At 35.7% G+C, this 22,025-nt stretch overlaps 1 protein-coding gene across 1 annotated transcript in view; it reads left to right on the top strand.

Annotated features, from left to right (window-relative positions):
• ADAM7 (ADAM metallopeptidase domain 7) overlaps nt 1–22,025 on the top strand; it is a 63,821-nt gene that overhangs the window by 19,728 nt on the left and 22,068 nt on the right. Inside the window, exons 4-13 of the mRNA XM_061163867.1 lie at nt 8–111; nt 2,002–2,078; nt 5,589–5,667; nt 7,186–7,262; nt 8,563–8,755; nt 10,020–10,073; nt 11,248–11,319; nt 14,478–14,647; nt 18,760–18,844; nt 20,486–20,616. Of these exons, the coding sequence (XP_061019850.1) occupies nt 8–111; nt 2,002–2,078; nt 5,589–5,667; nt 7,186–7,262; nt 8,563–8,755; nt 10,020–10,073; nt 11,248–11,319; nt 14,478–14,647; nt 18,760–18,844; nt 20,486–20,616 (1,042 nt within the window). The remainder of the gene's footprint in view (nt 1–7; nt 112–2,001; nt 2,079–5,588; nt 5,668–7,185; nt 7,263–8,562; nt 8,756–10,019; nt 10,074–11,247; nt 11,320–14,477; nt 14,648–18,759; nt 18,845–20,485; nt 20,617–22,025) is intronic.

Genomic DNA, 22,025 nt, shown 5'->3' with positions numbered 1-22,025 from the left:
CTTTCAGAAGAGGTCATCCTTGGAGTAGAGGGTCAAGAACTGGTTCATCCTAAAAGGCTTCCTCTGATGCAGAAGCGAGATGTTTGGCACATCCATGAGGATGACATACAGGTACGGGCTTTGATTTAATAAATAAAATGCATTGTTTTGCAGGTATGAAGAAAGCAAACAAGTGAGGTATCTTGTCTTTTCTGAGGATTCTTACTCCTGTTAGTGCATATGCTTGGGTGGAGAGTGGAGTAGAGGTTGTAGGGGGTGGGGGGGTGGTTTGGACCATAACACAAAGAATCAGTTAATATCCATGAGCCCATACTTACATAAAAAGTGATTGAACAAGGAAATTAATGAGGGAGAATAGACAAATCTCTCTTAAAGAAGAAATCAGAAACTTGATGCAGAAATCCGACCCCCCCTCCCCAGGAGGTGTAGCATAGCACCCCACCTTTGAGCATGGGCTGTACTTCATGACTTCCTTCCCAAGAGTAGATAGAATAATATGGAAGAAAGAAAAAACTATAACTTGCAGTGAAGAAAGCTGGAAAATGTTGCCTCAGTGAGATGGTCCAGGTTAACATCAGTAATAAGTCATACTGACAGTATGTTCTTCTGATATGATGCTATGAAAAATGACACTTGATTTTGTTGTTTTCTATCAGTTCTTCATAACTCCAGTCTAAACATGAGAAAAACATCAGATAAACCTAAACTGAGAGACATCCCACAAAAAACCTGACCAGTATTTTTGACCAGTATTCTTCAAAACTGTCAAGGTCATCAGAAATAAGGGAAGTCTGAAAAATGATCACGATTTAGAGAAACCTCAGAAGAAATGACAATCCCATGGACAGAGGAGCCTGACAGGCTATAGTCCATGGGGTCACAAAGAGTCAGACACAACTTAGTGACTGAAAAACAACAACCAAAGGACATAGATAGAAAAGTCATATACAAACAAAAGGAAAATATCAATTTCAAAAGTAATCAAAAAGAGCAATTTATCACAATGTTATCATTTCGTTATTCAAAAGACTTTTATTAGCAACAATATCTAAGGCAAGGAAACAAGAATCACTATAAGTTTCTGTTGAAATTCTAATTTTGAACTTCCTTTATTCAAAGCTATCTGGTAATATTTACCAAAAGCTTTACATTTTTCCCCTACATTGCTGATAGTGAAATTCTAACTGTAGTGGATATCCCAAGTGAAATTTCTAATATAGATGTAGATTAAATAAGTTCATTTTGTGTATTCCAGTTTTAAAAAAAATACATACTGTAAAAAAAGATATATTAGAACAGGAAATGCTCATGGTCATGATTTATTTTTATGTGAAGATGTAGAGTATAGGACAGTGTATACCAACTGTTAAGAAAACATAAACAGAAGATCCAGGGGAGTAGAACTATAAGGATATATAGTAACTCGTATACTTCTGAATAAGGGAAAAGTAGGGAAAGTATGCATTTTTTCATTTAATTTCATTTTATAACTGGAAAAAAGTCCACCAAAATTAAGAAAAAAATAACTTGGCAATTATCCTGCAATTAAAATAAATACATTTAAAAAACTATGCTCCGATATAAAATGAAATTTAAAAAAATAACTTGTGGGGACTTCCCTGGCAGTCCAGTGGTTAAGACTTCACTTTCCAATGTGGGGGTTGGGGAGGCTGGTTGGATCCCTGGTTGGTGACCTAAGATCCCACAGGCTTCTTGGCCAAAAAAGTAAAATACAAAACAGAAGCAATATGGTAATAAATTCAATGAAGATTTTTATAATGGTCTATGTTAAAAAAAAAACTTAAAAAAATAACTTGAAAGCAAAATTTTTCATAGAAATTCAGCTTTATCAGTATTTATGATTTTGCCTGAAAGGACTTCCGGGTTGCTGGATAGACTGTGAAAGATCTGTAATTTTCCCCTCTGCCTATCCCTCTATCCACCACCAACACACACTCAATGGGCAAACATTTAAGTCACATGATGGATACTGTTTTTCAGGAAGCTTTTGAAGAAGAATTGTTGTATCAACTAAACCTAAATAGAAAAATATTAATAATGCACCTTGTAAAATCAAGGTAAGTTCTATGACAATTCAATACCTTATAGATGTACTAGTCTATAGTATCCTAGTTTTCATAAAAAACTTCTGGTAAAGTGAATTCCTTAAGCCCTTCTTATGTATATGTAATCTGAATTCTTACTCTTCTAAAATAAGCTTGTATCATTTCAACAATTTAATAACATTTAACAACAATTATGTACACTGCTCTCCTGTTCCTAAATTACTTCCAATCTGGGTTACCTGGAGTATGCTCACTCTAAGAGCTCATATATTAATGCTTTGTGAATCAGTGAAGCAAAAGAAACTTGAAAACTATATATATTTTTAAGTGACTTCTAAATTATTGAAAATAGACATCAAATAGAGTTCTGCTGGAGCAGACTCTAAGGGATGGGAAGAATTTAGTTTATCAAGTTATTTTGTGTACCTTAAATAATTCTAATGCATTAAACTTTCTTCATTAGCTCTCTTCACAACTATTGCTGCTGTTTTTGTTCAATTTCCACTTCTTTCTTTTCTGTTGATCCTACGCACAATAGCTCTTCCTCCCAGCCTCAAACATTGAAATCATGAAGAACTCTCAGATGTTGAGTAAAATATAGGATAACTCCACTGAAGAATTGAGACTCTGGCCTATTAGCTAAAAAAATTAAGTAAATAAATAAACAACAACAAAATATCCTTCCACCTTGAGTCTCCCACTGGACAAATGTACAGAAATATGAACCTAATAACATACTTGTATTGATAATTTGTTCAAAATCTGCATATTCTAACATCCTCAGGATGGAAGGAAGCTAACATTTATTGAGAAATTTCTATGTGCCTTTCCTTAAAGTTCTTTTTTAGTCCCCAAAAGTTCTGAAAGTGTTAACCTCTGCATCCATTGAAATGTCCGCATGGTAATTTACACTAATTGATATTTGAATGTTAAATCATACTTGCATCCTTGTGATAAAACCCTCTTTGCTGTATTCAGTTCACTTAGATTTTGTTAAAGGTTTTTGAAACCATGTTAATGATGAATATTATTAAGCATTTCTACATTTTTGTGATGTTTGTCACATTTTTATATTAACATTATGTTGGCCTCAAAAATGAGTTAGGAAGTATTCTCTCTTCCTATATTTCCCAAAAAATGTTAGTTTTAGAATGCTTGATGGAATTCATGAATGAAACTACCTGTACCTTGAAGATTTGTGTGTGTGGGGAGGGTGGTTTTATTATTACAAATTCAATTTTCTTCAGAGAGGGTTAGAGTTATTCAAATTTTTTCCTTCACTTTGTATCAGTTTTAAATTCTAATTCACAAGGAAAACATACATTTGTGTAAGATGTCAAATTTTTGGTATAAAGTGTTTTTTATAATATTCTCTTATTATTCTTTTAATGTCTATAGTGTCTGATAACACTTTTATAATTTCTAATGCTGGTAATCTGAGTTCTCCATCCTTTTCTCTTGACAAATCTGAAGAGGTTTATCAATTAGCTCATCTTTTCAAATAGCCAAAATTTGGATTTTTTCATTATTGCTCTTTTCTATTTATTTCACTGAATCCATCTATTATCTTTATTACTTAATTTTTCTACTTATCTAGGGTTTACTTTTCTCTTTTTATAGAAACATTTCATCTTTTCTGTCATAGGTATTTAAAATATTTAAAACCTTCATATTTCCTCCAAGTATTAATTTAGATGCATCTAAAAAACCTTGACATGTTTTATTTTTATTATCATTCCTTTCAAAATATTTTCTAATTTCTTTTGAGATTTCTTCTTTGACTCATGGATTACTTAAGAGTGTATTATTTATTTGATACCAATATCTGATAGTTTATGGTATAACCTTTGTCAAGATTTGTATGATATCATTTTTTTAATAAAAATTTATTGCAATTTGTTTTATAGACAAACCTATGTTCTAATTTGTTAAACATACCATATGCCCTTGGGAAAAAAAATTATTTTTCAGTTACTGGATGAAGAGTTCTAGACTGATAGAATTATTTAGATCTTTTATTTTTACTTACATTACTCTTTTATGTGTTCTGTCAATTGCCAAGGGATGAGTATTAAAACATTCAATTATGATTTGGAATTGTTTATCCTTTGAATTTTTAAATTAATTGCTTCATGTATTCTGAAGCTTAGCAGTTAGATTCATACATATTTATTATTGTTTTTTCTTTATTGTGGACTGACTCTTTTCTCATTATGTCATTTTAAAACATCACTCTTGCTGGGAAGTGTATTTTACCTGATATTAATACACTTTAGCTCTGTCTTTACATGTTTACTGTTTCCATAATGTATGGTTTTTCATCCATTTTCCCCAACCCACCTCTGCGTTAACATTTAAAATGTGTCTCCTGTAAGAAGGCAAGTGGTTGGTTGCTGTCTTTTAGTGACTTCTGACACTATTTCTAATTGGAAAGCTTAAGCTATTAATATTTAATGTAATAAATGATACATTACAAATTTATGAATGAATGATATGGTTGTATTTAATGTTTAATTTCTGTTTGTCTCTGTTTTTGTTTCTCTGGTTTTCTTTTCCTACTCTTCTTTGGATCTTTGAATTATTTGACTTCTTTTTTACTTTATCTACTGGCTTTTTGTTTATCTATTATCTTTTTAGCAATATCTATCTGCTTTAATTTAAAGTTTTTGTTTTAGAGATTAAAATATATATTTACAGTTAATATTGTGTGAAAGTCTCTCAGTTGTGTCTGACTCTTTGAGACCCCATGGACTGTATGTAGTACATGGAATTCTCCAGGCCAGAATACTGGAGTGGATAGCCTTTTCCTTCTCCAGGGGATCTTCTCAACCCTGGGATTGAACCCAGGTATCCCACATTGCAGGAGGATTTTTTACCTTCTTTACCAGCTGAGCCACAAGGGAATATTGTATAATTTTTTATAAAATGTAAAAATTGCAATCTTTTTAAGTCCATGTATCATTTGATGCATGCAAAATATTTGTGATATTATATATCATATATGTGTATATGATATATATGTATACATATAGTATATATTTTATCAAAATCTATACCTGTTGGGTTAATGTGCACATATATCTTAATGCACATTAACCCAACAGGTATATGTTTTGATAAAATGTATTCTATATATATATACATATGTATCATATATACACATATATGTCACATATACATATATGATATATAATATCACAAATATTTTGCATTAATTTTGGCACTTAAGGCAAGAGATTTTTCCTTAGATAATATTTTTCCTAGGTTCTTCTCAAAATGATGCAGTTTTAGAACTGCCAGGATCTTTTTCTGTTGTTTTTTTTTTTTTTGCTGCCTGTACCACACCCTGAAATCTATATAGAATCTTCTCATGTGACTGGGATTGATTTTGCTTATCTTTAGCATAAGAGGATCTTGCTGAGAACTGAAAGCAGCCTGGAGGCATCTCTCTCACATAATAGGCTTTATCTGTTCACTTATTAGAATAAATGAATCTCACCATCTCCCTGTCCTCTTTTTCAGGGGGCTTTTAGCCTTAAATTACAGTGAGACGTACTACTCCACAAAAGGAGAGGAAATCACCACACATCCTCAGATCACGGTATCTTACAGGACCTTCCTCTGTCTCTTCTTTGAAAATATTATTTCCTTGCATAATTTTGAAACCATTCTAGCTTTACAAGTAGTTACAGAAAGTGTTACATCAGAATCAGAAAGTTGCAGGAAGTGTTAGTTAAAAAATAGTAATCATAAGTAACTTTAAAAAATTTTAAAAACTGAAGAGTTAACTTGGTTCTATCAACTCATGAGAGCTTCTAAGCACCACTGTTCACTCGCTCCTCCCACTAATACTGGTCAAAGAGTGTGAAAAATAGAGTAAGTATACAATTTTAAAAAAAGAAATGAATCTTGCATTGACTACCATCACTAAATGATCCTAGAATAGAGGCTATGATCCTCTGAATGCTAAAGGAGGCTGATAACTGCCTAACAGGCGAATCCATGACTGCTAATGTATCTTATTGATTTCTCTGTACCCAAAATGGTATTAAGTCTGGAGGAACGGTAAAGCAGAACACCAAAGAAGTATGAAGTACCTTGATGGAGCAGTAGTTAAGTTAAAGGATAAAGCTTAAACATATGAAACAATTTTAAAACCTCCATCTATTTGACTCTTATGTGAATCAAATCCCCTTGCCCAGTCCTTCTGATCCACCAACAATGAGTCCTCTTTCATTCTCCAAATGAGTTTTGGTTCATTTATTATAGTATTATTTCAGTGGATACAAGTTCTTTTTTTATATTTATCCTCCATTCCAGAAGATGCCCACTGCAGCCTTCTAGCCAAGGATGACTTTATTCTCTTCTACCAAATGTATACATTTTAAACCATATCACCTCTATTTAAGGCAGTTATCAGCTATGATATGTAAGTCATCTTGCACTCTTTGCAAAATAGAATAGTAAGAAAGCTGAGTTACATTATTCTACAAAGGGAGTGGATATTAGTCTGTGAGGGTCTGAGATCTAGGGCCATAGAAATTGTCACACGTAGACAGGAACTGAACAGAAGGAATTGATGGAAAGAGAAATCATCTGGTGGAATCACCATGAATGGAGCACCAAGGAGGGTGTAATAAAGATACCAACTGATCGAAGCAGAGAGGCAGGGAAGTCATGAAGGAACCTGGTTAGAGAGTGAAATCTAATTTTGTGATCATCAAAAACTTTGATTTGATTTCTTATGCAACAGGGGGAAATGTATGATAGCACAAGGAGGGTAGTTTAATACAGATATTAAGATGGATTAAGGAGTAATATTTCTAAGGAAAAGGGTCACATTTCTGAGGTTAGCATCAACTCATAGACTGTTAAAATTGTCAGGGAAGAATTTATATACTGTTTTAAACAAAATAATCAAGCAATTAAAACAAAAGGATTCTAAAGTAGCTTTAAAATCTTCCAACACAAGAATGCAATGAATGAATGCATTAATGAATATAAGTGTCATTTGTGAAAATAAAATAATGATGTATTATGAATATAAAATGTAGAGATATTAATATTTATATAACACCAAAACATGTATTTATGTCAATAGCCTCTTCATCTCTTTTAGGATCACTGTTTTTACCAAGGATCTATCTTACATGAGTTTGATTCTGCTGTCAGCATCAGCACGTGTCATGGTCTGAGGTATGCACCATATCTTTCTACTTAAATGAGTTAGTCTATGAATTTTCAAAGACATTCACTTTTATTTTTTATAGACACTTCATGCAGAAAAATTAATGGCAAAAAAGGTACTGTATATTTTTGGCATGAGTATCCAGTCTAGCCCATTTTTTATGTTCATTTTAGACAAAAAGATACAACATGCTTTAAGCAAGATGAATTTTTCAATATATGATCAAGGGATTCAGAGTTGGAAGATAACTGAGATTCATCCAGCCTGGCCTCTCATGTTACCGATCAGGATACTGACATCAGAGATTTGTTCTTGAACATTCATTTTGCTGGTGGTTGAACTCTGTCCAAAGATGGGCCTTCTACTTCCTAATCTTATAAATTCCTACCACATCACAACACAATGCTTCGCAGCTTTTTACTAAATTAGGCAGTGTTTCCAGTCTCTGGAAAGTAAAATAGTCAGAAGTAATTGATGAAAAGAAATTTGATTTCTTATGCAACAGGGGGAAATGTATGATAGCACAAGGAGGGTAGTTTAATACAGATATTAAGATGGATTAAGGAGTAATATTTCTAAGGAAAAGGGTCTTAGATAACTTATATAAGCCTATATAAGTTGTCTCTAGATCTTGAGCTCAAGGACAAAGGAAGAAGATGTTGGGAGGCAAAGCAGAAAAACAAGAAACTTGTATCTTCATTTACGAGGATTTTACGTGTTCAGTTTTCAGTATTTCCAAGAATAAAAAACCCTTTAACAACACAATTGCCACATAGCAGTGTCTGTACCTTCATATATTTACTCTTTAATTAATACATACAAATTCACAAAATTTTTGCATGAACGCAGACTTGCCAGGGGTCCTCAGCCATGAGTGGGAATTGCTACTCTACTCAGGCTTCAGAGGAAAGATGGGACTGTCAAATTTCTGAAATCCGGACGAGCTATCTCTTAGCAAAGAGTGACATGCCACATCACCTCTTGTTCCTCAGTCTCTAAGTCACATCTGACTCTTTGTGACCCCATGGGCTATAGCATACCAGGCTTCCCTGTCCTTCACTGTCTTCAAGGGTTTGCTCAAACTCAGGATACCTGGCTACCTGCTGACATGAGGCCTTGACTCCACTGCTTCCCTTTCTTATTTTTTTAAATTTATTTATTTTAACTGGAGGATAATTGCTTTAAAGTATGTTTCCCTTTCTTAAAAAGGCAAACTCCACAAAGTGGAATAGAGAAATACTGTACTAGTAATGTAGCAGTAAAATGAGAGAGATTTTTAAATAGACATTGTCTTCCTAATTTCCACAGGGGGTTCTTCAGGGTGAGAGATCAAAGATACCTCATTGAACCAGTGAAATATTCAGATGAGGGAGAACATTTGGTGTTCAGATATGACCCCCTGATGCAGCAGCCTGTAAATTATTCTTGTACAGAGCTCAACTTTACCAGGACAGCTGTTCCAAAGGATAATACTAAATCCCTGGAAGATTCCAAAATGGAAGTGAGTGCTTTATTTTTAAATCATTTTTATCCCATGTCAAATGCCTCTTATTTTCCTTCTCATCTCAAGAGAGAGATTATAAGCCCAATGAATGCAGTATATATGCTACCTGAATCTGACTCTTCACTGTTTGAAATCTGAAATGTCAATTTTTTGTTGTTCTTATCTTTATAGAAAGTGTTCATTTTCTATAGCAAATCTCAGTTGTCTCACCAATTTCAAAGACGGTGGATATCTGCAACCCTAAATATATAGATTTATAGTATTAGAGCTAAACCTGGTTGGAAGGAATGAAATTTACATCTTGAAATTGCTCCTAAATATTGTCATTTCTTTCCTTGTCTTTCTTGCCACATTTTTTTGGGGAGGAGTTGTTGATTATAAGCCAGATTATCTCCCTCACATCAAACCAAATATTCTAATTGTTAAGGTGGAATTTCGAGTGGAATGACACTACAATGATAGTGTTTTAGGCTTTTCATATCATCTTAAATCCCCATGAGGTGTTAGCCTTAAGATCTGTGAATGTTTCTCTTCTTCACATATCCACGGTTTAGACTGTGTCTGAAACTTTCTAGATGCCTAAGAGGTGTTTTCTGATTAAATCAATCAATTAATAAATGATTAATTAGCTCAGAAAAGAATAACTTAGTTAAATAGTTGAACGATATGCCCCTGGTTTATACTCAAGAGAATATGCATATACCTAGCGCCTGATACTGAAGGCTGAAAACAGAATTTCCTGGAACTGTGTTTTATAAAATAAAGAGCTATAATTAGCAATGTTTTTAAAAGGTTCCTTGGAATTGAATTTCAACAAAGGGAGATTGGGAGACAGAAGAGTAGAAGGAATACAGTCAGTCCTATAGACTGGTTACATGTCCTGCTCTCAACTATAGATGGCCTTTTTTACATGAACTTACTTCGTGTTTACTTTATAAAAGAAAAAAAAAAAAAACTAAATGTTAAAAATGGTATTCATGATTCTTTACTTATAACTCTTATTTTACCTGAAAGACTAAACAAAGAAATGAAGGAATATAAAATATGGAATGTTGCTTCAGTTTCACTAAAATCTGATGACTAGAGCCACATGTCTTAATAACATAGTGGGTTTTATTTACCTAAATTTCTGGAATTATTGTATATACTCTTGAACCTCACCTTACATAATACCAACATTTTTCACCTTGAAAATGTTAACTTAAAATGTTAAGATAAGAAATATTAACCATACTTCATTCAATTTTCCATATATTTCCAGAGCAAGGAAAAAGAAAAGCATATTGAACTGTTCATTGTTGCCGATGATAACATGGTGAGTTTTCACTTAAACATTTGCTCTCTATTGTAGTTGCGATTTTTTAGCAAAGAGAAAGTAGTATTTTCATCAAAATTTCATTCCAGGTTCAAAGTTCTGTTTTTAGCTTCCCCGGACATATGTAAGAGACAATATGGTCCTTTGGGTATACAGCAGACTAAGTCAAAATAGAACCCTCCCTCTCCATTATGAACATATGGAAATGATGAACAACTTACAAAAAAATTGAAAATATGTTCATAATCTATATGTGGGTTTGTGCTCAATCGCTCAGTCGTGTTTGACTCTTTGCCACCCCATGGACTGTAGCCCGCCAGGCTCCTCTGTCTTTCCCAGGCAAGAATGTTGGAATGTGCTGCCATTTCCTGCTCCAGGGGATCTTCTTGACCCAGAATTGAACCTGTGTCTCCTGCATCACTGGCAGTCTCCTGCATCACAAGCAGATTCTTTACTGCTAAGCCACCAGGGAAGCCCAAGTGGAGAGAAGGGGCACAGACCACAATTACTTGTCCTTCTCCATCATATCTCTGGCTCCAGGATGATCCTTGATGATATGCTCCTGAGTCTGTGGCCACCATGGATACAGGAGGGCTGAGAAAATTGTTTTTTGCAATATACTGGTTGATACAGCTTTAATAAGTTTTGCTATAAATATGGACTCTAAAACAGCAGCCCCCAACCCATTTTGGCACCAAAAATTGGTATCTTGGAAGACAATTTTTCCATGGACCAGGAAGTGGGGAGATGGTTTCAGGATGATTCAAGTGCATTACACTTATTGAGCACTTTATTTCTATTATTATTACTTCAGCTCCACCTCAGATCATCAGGCATTTGATCTCAGAGATTGGGGACCCCTGCTTTAAAGAACAGTTATCAGTTGGCTTAATAAATCAGTATAATGCTATATAATGTAATGTGAAGAGGGAACAGAGTTATAAAGAAACATCTTAAAATAGTGCCAAGTTAAAACTGCCTTTAGAAACTGCTATATCTGGTTATTTTATATTAAAAGTGTATTTCTGCATAAGGTGTATAGATTTTTCAGCTCACTGGAAGGAAAGCCAATGAATTTTTTTTCTTTGAAATATACCATAATGGGAATAATTTTGTTGAAATTGCGTTCAGTTTCTATGATCAATGAATGTTAATTGAATGTCTATTTTTCCAGTATCGCAGGAATAGTCAACCTCACAGTAGACTGAGGAACCGAGTTTGGGGAATGGTCAATTTTGTTAACATGGTAAGATTTGACACAGTTTGAATCAAGCCAAAAACACAAATGAAAGAAACTTTTAGGCTAGATCTCTGCTGGACTTTTGTAGTAATCCTGATTCTGAGACAGCCCCAAATACAATTCACCAAGGCAGCTAATTAACAATATTCCATTGGAAAAAAAAAATCAAAGCAACAAATGAATCACACTGTAAGTTTTAAGTTTTCTAAGTAAATGATATTTAATATTTAGATAAGTTTCAAGCATTTGTTACTAAGCACAAAATTTACAAGGCAGTGTACAAAGACTTGACTACCCACCATGAACAATCAAATCCATTCTTTGAAATTACTGTTCCATGACCTGGCATTGTATAGCAAAAAGGCTTTCAAATGCTAATTTATAGTCCATCTTCAAACAGAGAGATCAGGGGAAACATTTCTATGAAAAGCAGCAAATGATTACTTTGTCTAACTTAGAATGAACTAGAACCCTTTTAAATAAATAATACTGTGAATTTTACACATGTTTTAAAAACTGACTCCTTCTGAGTTAGCCAGCTTCTTTACTAGGATAAAGAGGGCTCCCCAAAAAGACACTGTAGAAATCACCCCTTTAGGTCAGTGATGTTTTTCATTCACCAGCTGATCTGTTTCTAGTTTTTCACTAGAATATTTGGGGACCTGAACCAGCCCTGACTGTGTACTGAATTCCTGGGCTAAGTGAGGCCATCAGTTTTGCTTTGCAGATAGGGGAAGTCATGAGCTGACCTCTGTTCAAATTCTACTGGGCCTAGGGCTATTGAATGGGCTATGAAGATTCCATGGTAAGAGTCCCTGGTCAGACAGACTGAAGTCTATATTCAGCAATGAGCAAGGCTGCAAATCACATTCTCTGCTTGGGCACAGGAGGAGAAGCAGCTCTGAAACTGATAAAGCTCTGTTGGCTGTCTGAAGTCAAGTTGACCCCCTTTCCTGGCTGAACAGGATCACTGACTTTGCTTGTAGACTATCAGCTCTGTCTGCCCATCTCTTAGGCTGAGCACTGCTGGGATGCCCATCTTTCAGAGGTTTTCACCAGTCCAGAAGTGGCTTTGCTCTGGGGGAATCTCAAGGGCTGCTTCTCCTGTTTCTTGCAATTGTCTTTATTACTCCCCTAACATGGATCCAAATATAACACAGATCTATCTCTCTCCTTGAGTTCCCATCCCCAAACTGTTGCACATTGCTGAATTTGTACTAAATATTTTCAGTTCAGTTCAGTGATATTTTCTCACTAGAAAAGAATATATCCAGAGAATGGCAAATATCGTTTCCATTTGCACTTCATTACGATTTTATGAACCTGAAATCCACCCAAGAAGGTAGAGAGTCCAAAGAACCCAGGTTAAGAAAACATCTCACAGGACCTAACTCATCAAAAAAGACAAAGGAATGGACATCTAGTTAGGTTTGAGATCATGGTTTAGCTAAAGATCTAACTTTATAAGAGTTTATGAAAACCATAATTCTTCATGGTTATGAAATGACCATGAGTCACGATTATTGTGTTGGCATATGAAATTCTATATAGTCATATTATGCAGGTTAAGAATAGTGAAAAATTAGTACACGATTATTGTTATAGCAATGATGTGAATATTAAACTTCTTAATAATCAGTTACACCTTCTATGAATATTATCAAGTTGACCTCTCTATTTCTGTTCTTAACTCAGTGTTTATAGTTATTATCCACTCCTCCTTTCAACTGACTTGTACTGGTTATTTTGAGATATAAAATTGATTTAACACATAGTTCTTTGTCTCAAAATCTTCATGATATTTGCTTAAATTCTTTTTGTCCTGGCATCAAAGTATCTATCAACTTTGTGTTTACAAAAGCAGATGGGAATAAGGATGAGAAGGCTTGAGCTACAACTATTTCCATCTGCTTTGAGGCTTTGAGCAATTCCCAATAAGTTTTCTTACACAACAAAGTAATTCCAAAAATCAAACACGGAGCACAAACATGAGAGCTAGGTTATTGTTTGTTTGTTGTTTTTTTTTAATTTCTATGGCTTTTTATTCGTGAAAAATTTTAAGCATACACAAAGTAAGCGGAACAGTATAATGAACCTCTATGTATTCATCATCCAATTTCAGTGATTACCATCATTCTACCCTTTATCAATATCACTAGCCAATGCCCACCACTTGCATTATTATTATTGTATTTTTACAAGTTTTGGGAGGTAAATTCAATACTTTGAAATACGCAAGTCTGCATTCTTCTTCTTTTTATTATTTTACAGGTTTGAGAGTGGTAAGTTCAATAGTTTGAAATGCACAAGTCTTAGCTATAAAAATTTGAATAATGAACCCACCTATGTAATCCACACTCCTATGACCATAATAGAATCCATTTCCCACAAAATTCCTGTATCCCTAGGAGTAACCTGCTGGCTCTCCACACTACTTTTCTGAAAAATTTCACTGTAGATTAGTTCTACTCTAAGAGCTTCATGCAAATGGAATTATCCCGCGGGTCTTCGTCTGTGTCTGACTTCCCTTGCTTAGCACAATGCCTGAGATGCATTCATGTAGCTGTGTGTGTATTGGTGGTTTGTTCTCTGACATTTCTAGGTAGTTTTCTAGGGTATGGAAATCACAATTTGTTCACCCATTCTCCCACTGGTATCCATTTGAGTATTTTCCAATCTGGGCTACAGTGAATGAAGCTGTTATGAACATTTTTGCACAAATCCCTTTGCAGACAATGCAATATCAACGTTCTAGTCTACTACCAAACCAACTCACGACCTCAGTAGAGAGATGGATAAGGAATATTCATTCTGTTGTGTGCCAGTGTTCATAAATTCATGTTTTCAGGTCAGGCATTATCTCAGAGCTTTACTTATGTATTTATTTTAGACATATCCTGAGCCCAGTGCCTATCAGAATTATATTTCAAGGAGAATCAGATGTTTTTAGCCAAGTTTCTTGGTTGGCCATGGCGGTTCACCCAATATTCTGGATGATTCAACCTCACATTCTGTTTCAATACAACTATTTATAAAATGAGGCCTGAACATTTGACTACGTACTTCACACATCAAAATTACTTTTTTAATATAAAGAAATATAGTCACAATAAAGGATCCTTCTGCAATTTGACATTGTGAAAAATTGTTTCTCCTTTGAACAGATTTATAAAACCTTGAACATTCATGTGGCATTAGTTGGCCTTGAAATATGGACAAATGGAGACAAAATAGAAGTAGATTCAAACATAGAAACTACCTTATTGCGTTTTTCAGCTTGGCAAGAAATAATCCTTAAAAAAAGGAAACATTTTGATCACAGTATGTTACTCAGGTATGTAACTGCTCTATTTTTCTGCATATTAGATGGATTATTTTTAAAAAGAAAATAACACAATAAACTAAAATATTTTTAAAGCAGTTGACTTTTGGATAAAAGTCACAGGAATAAAACATTATGTGTGGTTAAACAGAAAATTTCCAAATGACCTTGTAAATGATCTTTTTCCTAATAATGGTCTTTCAGCATCTCTTTTGATGTCCTTAAAACTACTATATAAGGGTGGTACCAGCTTTACCTATTTCATCTACCTATAATCCCAGTATTTCTCCTAAGGCCTACAAAACAGCCCACAGATACACTTTCTAGAGATTTCTTCAAGAAAATCGGAGATATCAAGGGAACATTTCATGAAAGGATGGGCATGATAAAGGACAGAAAACAATAAGGACCTAATAGAAGCAGCAGAAATTAAGAAGAGGTGGCAAGAATACACAGAAGAATTATACAAAAAAGGTCTTCATGACCCAGATGATGTGATGAACCATTTGATGAATCATATGAACCATGATGGTGTAATCACTCAACTAGAGTCAGGCATCCTGGAGTGTGAAGTCAAGTGGGCCTTAGGAAGCATTACTACAAACAAAGCTAGTGGAGGTGATGGAATTCCAGCTGAGCTATTTCAAATCCTAAAAGATGCTGTTGAAGTGTTGCTCTCAATATGCCAGTAAATTTGGAAAACTCAGCAGTGGCCACAGGACTGGAAAAGGTCAGTTTTCATTCCAATCCCAAACAGGCAATTTCAAAGAATGTCAAATTACCGAACAGTTGTGCTCGTTTCACATGCTGTTAAGATTATGCTCAAAATCCTTCAAGCTAGATATTAGCAGTATGTGAACAGAGAACTTCCAGATGTATAAGCTGGATTTAGAAAAGGCAGAGGAACCAGAGATCAAATTGTCAACACCCATTAGATCATAGAGAAAGCAAGGGAATTCCAGAAAAACATCTACCCCTTCTTCATTGAATATGCTGTATGGATCACAACAGACTGTGGAAAATTCTAAAAGAGATGGCAATACCAGCCCACTTTGCCTGTCTCCTGCGAAACCTGTGTGCGAGTTAAGGAGCAACAGTCAGAACCTTACATGGAACAACTGACTGGTTCAAAATTGGGAAGGAGTACAGCAAAGCTGTACATTGTCACCCTGCCTGTCACATGCAGAGTACATCGTGCCAAATGACAGGCTGGATGAATCACAAGCTGGAATCAAGATTTCCAGGAGAAATATCAACAACTTCAGACATGCAGATGTGTGCGTGTGCTAAGTTGCTTCAGTTGTGTCCAGTTCTTTGCTACCTAGTGGACGGTAGCCCATCAGGCTCCTCCTCTATCCATGGGATGCTCCAGGCAAGAAAAATGGAGTGGGTTGCCTTGCCCTCCTTGAGGTGATCTTCTTGACTCAGGGATAGAACCTGTATCTCTCAGGTCTCCTGAATTGGCAAATGGATTCTTTACCACTCACAGCACCTGGAAGCCCAGGTATGCAGATGATACCACTCTAATGGCAGAAAATGAAGAGAAACTAAAGAGCCTCTTGATGAGGGAGTAAGAAGAGAGTTAAAAAGCTGGCTTAAAACTCAACATTCAAAAAGTAAGATTATGGCACCTGATCCTATCACTTCATGGCAAGTAAAGGGGGGAAAGGTGAAAGCAGCAGCAGTTTTTCTTTTCTTGGGTTCCCAAATACCTGTGGACGGTGACTGCAGCCATGAAATTAAAAGACATATCCTCCTTGGGAGGAAAGCTGTGACATACCTAGACAGTGTATTAAAAACTAGAGACATCACTTTGACAACAAAGGTGTATATAGTCAAAGCTATGGTTTTTCCATTAGTCATATAAGGATGTGAGAGTTGGATCATAAAGAAGGCTGAGTGCCAAAGAATTGATGCTTTTGAATTGCAGTCTTGGAAAAGACTCTTGAGAGTCCTTTGGACTCAGAGAAGATCAAACCAGTCAATTCTGAAGGAAATTAACCCTGAATGTTGGAAGGACTGATGCTGAAGCTGAAGCTCCAGTACTTTGGCCACCTGATGCAAAGAGTTGACTCATTGGAAAAGACCCTGATTGTGGGAAAACTTGAGGACAGGAGGAGATGGGGGCAACAAAGGATGAGATGGTTGGATGGCATCATTGACTCAAAGGACATAAGTTTGGGCAAACTCCAGGGCAGTCTAGCGTGCTATAGTCCATGGGGTCACAAAGACTCAGACACGACTTGGTGACTGAACAACAATAACAACAGCATTATCTCAGTGTTAACTTTCAGTCTGAGCTCAGAACTATGAAGCTTGCAAGGCCCATAATCAGAGCTCAGGTCTAGCTATTTGGCAGCTTGATGAGCAAACCAGAACTCCAGATATCACTTCTGGTATCACATGACTGTAACACGTATCTCCAGGGGAATAACTGTATCTGGTTTAGTTTCATACATTCATGTACTATGGACTTCCCCGGTGGCTCAGACAGTAACCCCCGGGTTCGATCACAGAGTTGGGAAGATACCCTGGAGAAGGAAATGGCAACCCACTCCAGTACTCTTGCCTGGAAAATCCCATGGACGGGAGGATCCTGGTAGGCTACAGTCCATGGGGTCACAAAGAGTCAGACTACTATGTCCCAAAATCATGGGGGGTAAGCTAAAATATCATCATGACCTTCATAGCAAGCAAGACTAGCCCCTTTGCCTAATTCATGGTTGTATGTCTTAAAATACTTAAGAAATTGGTCTAGAAATATTAATTTTGTTTTACGTAGACAAACTTTTACTTCCACAAATGTCTCTTATTCTGAGCAGTAGCTTCACACACTGTTAGTATGTCTACAAATCGGAATATGGGGAGGGGAGTGCTAAATGTTTAACTGAGCATCATATTTGGAACTTCTTATGTGTTGGGTTTCTTATATGTCTTCCTTCTATATTCACATAGATCTAGAAGTGATTGGATACCATATATGACATTATCATGCTGTGACTTTTGGTTTTCAGTAATGATAAGCTAAGTTAGAATCCAGATGGTGCTTTCTCTGGTGCTTCATCTCCATAGCTGATATTCTCTCAAGATTCCCAGAGTCTGGAAAGATCGGAATCCTAAATTCTTCTAAGATGCATAGTCAAATACTAAGACTTTTAAATATAGGGAGATAAATATTCCAGTAGTGAAGACAGAAAAATAGCATCTCTTCTTGATGAAAAAATTTGAAGACTGAGAGTGGTCACCTGACCTGACAACCTTTCTTGCATTTGAACCCTCTGTATTATACTCTGAGTTTCCTTGGTGGCTCAGATGGTAAAGAATCCGCCTGCAATTCAGGAAACCTGGGTTCAATCCCTGCGTTGGGAAGGTCCCCTGGAGAGGTAACAGCTACCCACTCCAGTATTGTGGCCTAGAGAATTCCATGGATGGTATACTCCATGGCGTAGCAAACAGTTGGACATGACTAAATGACTTTTACTTTCACTTTATTATACTCTAAGAATGGCCCTCCAACCTATGACAGTTCTTTTCAGAGTGGTAAAACTCTAAATGTTTTTCTTGAAAGCATATCAGATTTGGGTCCCTTTAGTATACACATCTACATCTGTCTTTTTAGACAATCCAGGAATAGGCCTTTTTTACATGACAAGTGTTTTAAAATATCTGATAATAGTTATCAAATTCTCTATGAGTTTCTATGGTTGATTATTTTTATTTTAATTTTCAAGCACAGCAAACTAATCATGGTGTTGAGTCCGCTCACTATGCTGCATTTCCCCCTCTGAACCCTTTTAAATATTTAGGTCTTTTAAGTGACCTTATCCAAAGTTGAGTGCAGGGCAAACTAAAGTTAAGTCAAATGGACTCTGACCTTATTATTATTTTTTTTTGGAAAGGGCATTTTTATGGTTTAATTTCAAGATTACATTGACTTTCTTAATGCCTCTAAAATGCCACAGGTTTAAAATGAGTTTGATATCAACTAAGGTCATCCTCCATTCCAGAACTCCAGGAAAAAGAAAGGGCACTTTTCATGTGCCAGAGTACTAGCACTGGGGGGTTCACTTCACTTCAGTCTTTGTGTTGATTGAACGACGGGTTTATTTGTATCTTGTTCACAGTGGAAAGTGGCTCTACGCACAAGCGCATGGAACTTCCTATCCAGGGGGGATGTGCCTGCCCTATTATTCCTCAAGTGTTGTTAAGGTGGGCTGTGTTTTATTTATGTTACATTACTTAATTAGAAAGTTTACCTTAAATTACTGTAATTTTCTGTGTTCTATTGGAAGGAACCACGTATACATCTTATCATACATTCCCATCAAAATATGTCATGATGAAGCTGACTTGTTTCTTTTTTAAATGGGAAATGTATTATAGAAACTATAGATACATAATGAAGATAAACCAGTGCTTTTCAGAATTTAAAAGAACATTGGATTTTGGATGATTCTTCCTGCCTTTGAAACCTTCTCTAGCATGATAAAAATAATCACACTGATAGAATTTTGGTATATACTTCTAGTTTTTTACAAAATCAAGTATGAAATCTGAAGATTTCAGCAGCAACTTTCTGTCAAAATCCTATTAATGGTATAAGCCTACTGAAATGTTCTTACATATGAAAAGAGTATTCAGTAATCATGTTAATATATGAATTAACATACCAAGACTAGGAAAGCTCTTTTGCCTATTACATACAGTTATTTATAAGGACATGTGATGTACATAAAACTTGATGGCTGGTTTAGCAAGTGAACATAATTGCTTTTATTCAGAAAATGTATAAACCACTTCAAGTATCATATCTAGATGGCCTTACCATTCAATTTTAGCAAGTCTACGAAGTACAAACTGCCAACACCGCTTGTTTACCCAATCCCTTCCCAGGTCACTAGGCTTCCAGTAAATTCTGTCCAAGTAACCCTAAGATAAGCTTTAAAATATCAAAGTTGATTTCCTCTAGTGTCTTTACCTAGTTGTTGCTATGCTCAAGAAAGTCTTGTAAGACCTTGAACTTAAAAGATAGTACTTACTAAGATGACTACCTGATTTTTTATTCCCATGGTTTTTTTTATGATTATAATTTTGCCTATAGTATTTCAGAAATAAAATTTTGTATAATAGAGTCAAATTAATCTAATTGGCTGTGCACTCCAATTATGACATTATAACCCATCCAGGATACATTTTAAATGTCATATGAGTAAGATGAAATTACCAAATTAGGGATGTTTTTCCTCTATAGTAACCTGATATCCCACCCCTCTTCAGAAATTAAAGTTTTCCACTAACATAGAGATTAAAATATAAAATAGAAATAAGAATAGTGATAGCAATCAACGCTGCGTTGGATTTTCCATTACCAATCTTCTGACTTTTTTCACAATAGTAACTCCCTACTCATGATTGTATCACATTATTGCCTAATGTGAGATTATAAATTGAAAACCCTAAACTCACATATTTTTATTTTTATGCCCTTTGAATATCTAGGAATAGGAGACAATCAATAATGTTTATTTTGTTGTTAGGATGCTAATTAATAAGTTTGAGCTATTGGTAAGAATGAGTCTCTATAAAATCAATAATGACTATTACTTCACCAAAAAAAAAAAAAATCTACAAATGTTAGAGTTAGAAACCATCAAAAGGTTTTTTCTAACTTCATTATATAAGTGAGGAAATTAAGGTGCAAGAATGGAAGATAATTAAGTTCATAATCTCTCAGATAAGATACTAATTAGCCAGAAGCTAGAAACCAGATCTTAGTGACTACTTCAGAGCTTATGTACTGTAGTGTGCTATTTCATAGAAGTTTCTAATGCAAGGCTTTTTCGGCCTCAGGATCTTTTACCTGACCTCAATGCAATTGCGAGCAGAATGGCACACCAGTTGGGGCATAACCTTGGGATGAGTCATGATGATTACCCATGTACCTGTGCTTTGGAAAAATGTGTGATGAACAGTGGTGGAAGGTGAGATTCCAACAATATAGAGAAAATATTTCCATATTGGAGGAATGACTTTGATTAAAACTCAGTGCTACAGGGCTACATGGTTATTACACGGCTATGGTTTCCCTGGTGGTTCAGAGGGGCTTCCCTGGTGGCTCAGAGGGTAAAGAATCTGCCTACAATGCAGGTGCCCCAGGTTTGATCCCTGGGTCAGTAAGATCCCCTGGAAAAGGGAATGGCAACCCACTCTAGTATTCTTGCCTGGAGAATCCCATGGACTGGAGGAACATGGTGGGCTGTAGTCTATGGGGTCACGAGTCTGACACAACTGAATGACTAGCACTATAGTTATTATCTGGAATTTTCCTAATATATCCTGGGTAAGAACTCAGTAACTGATATCTAATTTTACATCATTATCTACATAATTAGTAATATTTGGGAGGGGAACACACCATCCCCCTCAAATGTCTTCAAGACTTTAAAAATCCATCTGTAGTTAATCATTATTTCAATAATAATGAGCAGGGAGTCAAAATCAGAGGAAGATAGAAGAGAGGTGAGTTTCAATTTGAAAAGAAGTATATCACATTCCTAGGATGTGTAAGAAAATCATTATTTCAATAATAATGAGCAGGGAGTCAAAATCAGAGGAAGATAGAAGAGAGGTGAGTTTCAATTTGAAAAGAAGTATATCACATTCCTAGGATGTGTAAGAAAATAAATTGCTTCAAGAAATGTTATAGAGAACAATTTCTGCCAGGTATCCTGTTAGCTAGTGCTTATTTTTTTAAAAACTTGAACATGATTCAGTCCCTGTATTGAGAAGCTAGCAATCTTGAGCAGATGATAGACAAATACATAGATTATTTCAAGTGGAACAATAAAAGGTGACATGGAAACAGCAGGTAGAGTTGGCCTAGATGTAGGCTGCAGGGGGCTTCCCAGGCAGGACTAGTGGTAAGGAGCCTGCCTCCCAATGCAGCAAACATAAGAGACGCGGGTTCAATCCCTGGGTTGGGGAAATTCCCTGGAGGAGGGCATGGCAACCCACTCCAGTATTTCTTGCCTAGAAAATCCCATGGACAGAGAAGCCTGGTGGGCTAAAGTCTATAGGGTCACAGAGGTGAACAGGGCTGAAGTGACTTAGCGCGTATGCACACAGGCTTCAGGAAGCATATTCTGAAAGATACATAGTCTGAATATTTTCATGAAACTAGCCTGTGTTGGCTGTATTTCAAAAAGACATTTCATGTAATAAAGAGCCCAGTTACTGGTCGGCAGTAACTGTAAGGCGAGAGTAGGAAAGGTAAATGGACTTTGAGTCCGTCATTTCTGTTTGTTCTGTTTTGGCTGCTCTGGGCCTTTGTTGCCGCGTGTGGGCTTTTCTCTAGTTGAGACGAGCAGGGGCTACTCTCTGGTTGTGGTGC

The sequence above is a fragment of the Dama dama genome, chromosome 16, assembly GCF_033118175.1.
Source record: "Dama dama isolate Ldn47 chromosome 16, ASM3311817v1, whole genome shotgun sequence".
In the NCBI taxonomy this organism is placed as follows: Eukaryota; Metazoa; Chordata; class Mammalia; order Artiodactyla; family Cervidae; genus Dama; species Dama dama.
The sequence above is the reverse complement of the archived record's forward strand: the minus strand, read 5'-3'. Positions and strand labels throughout refer to the sequence as shown.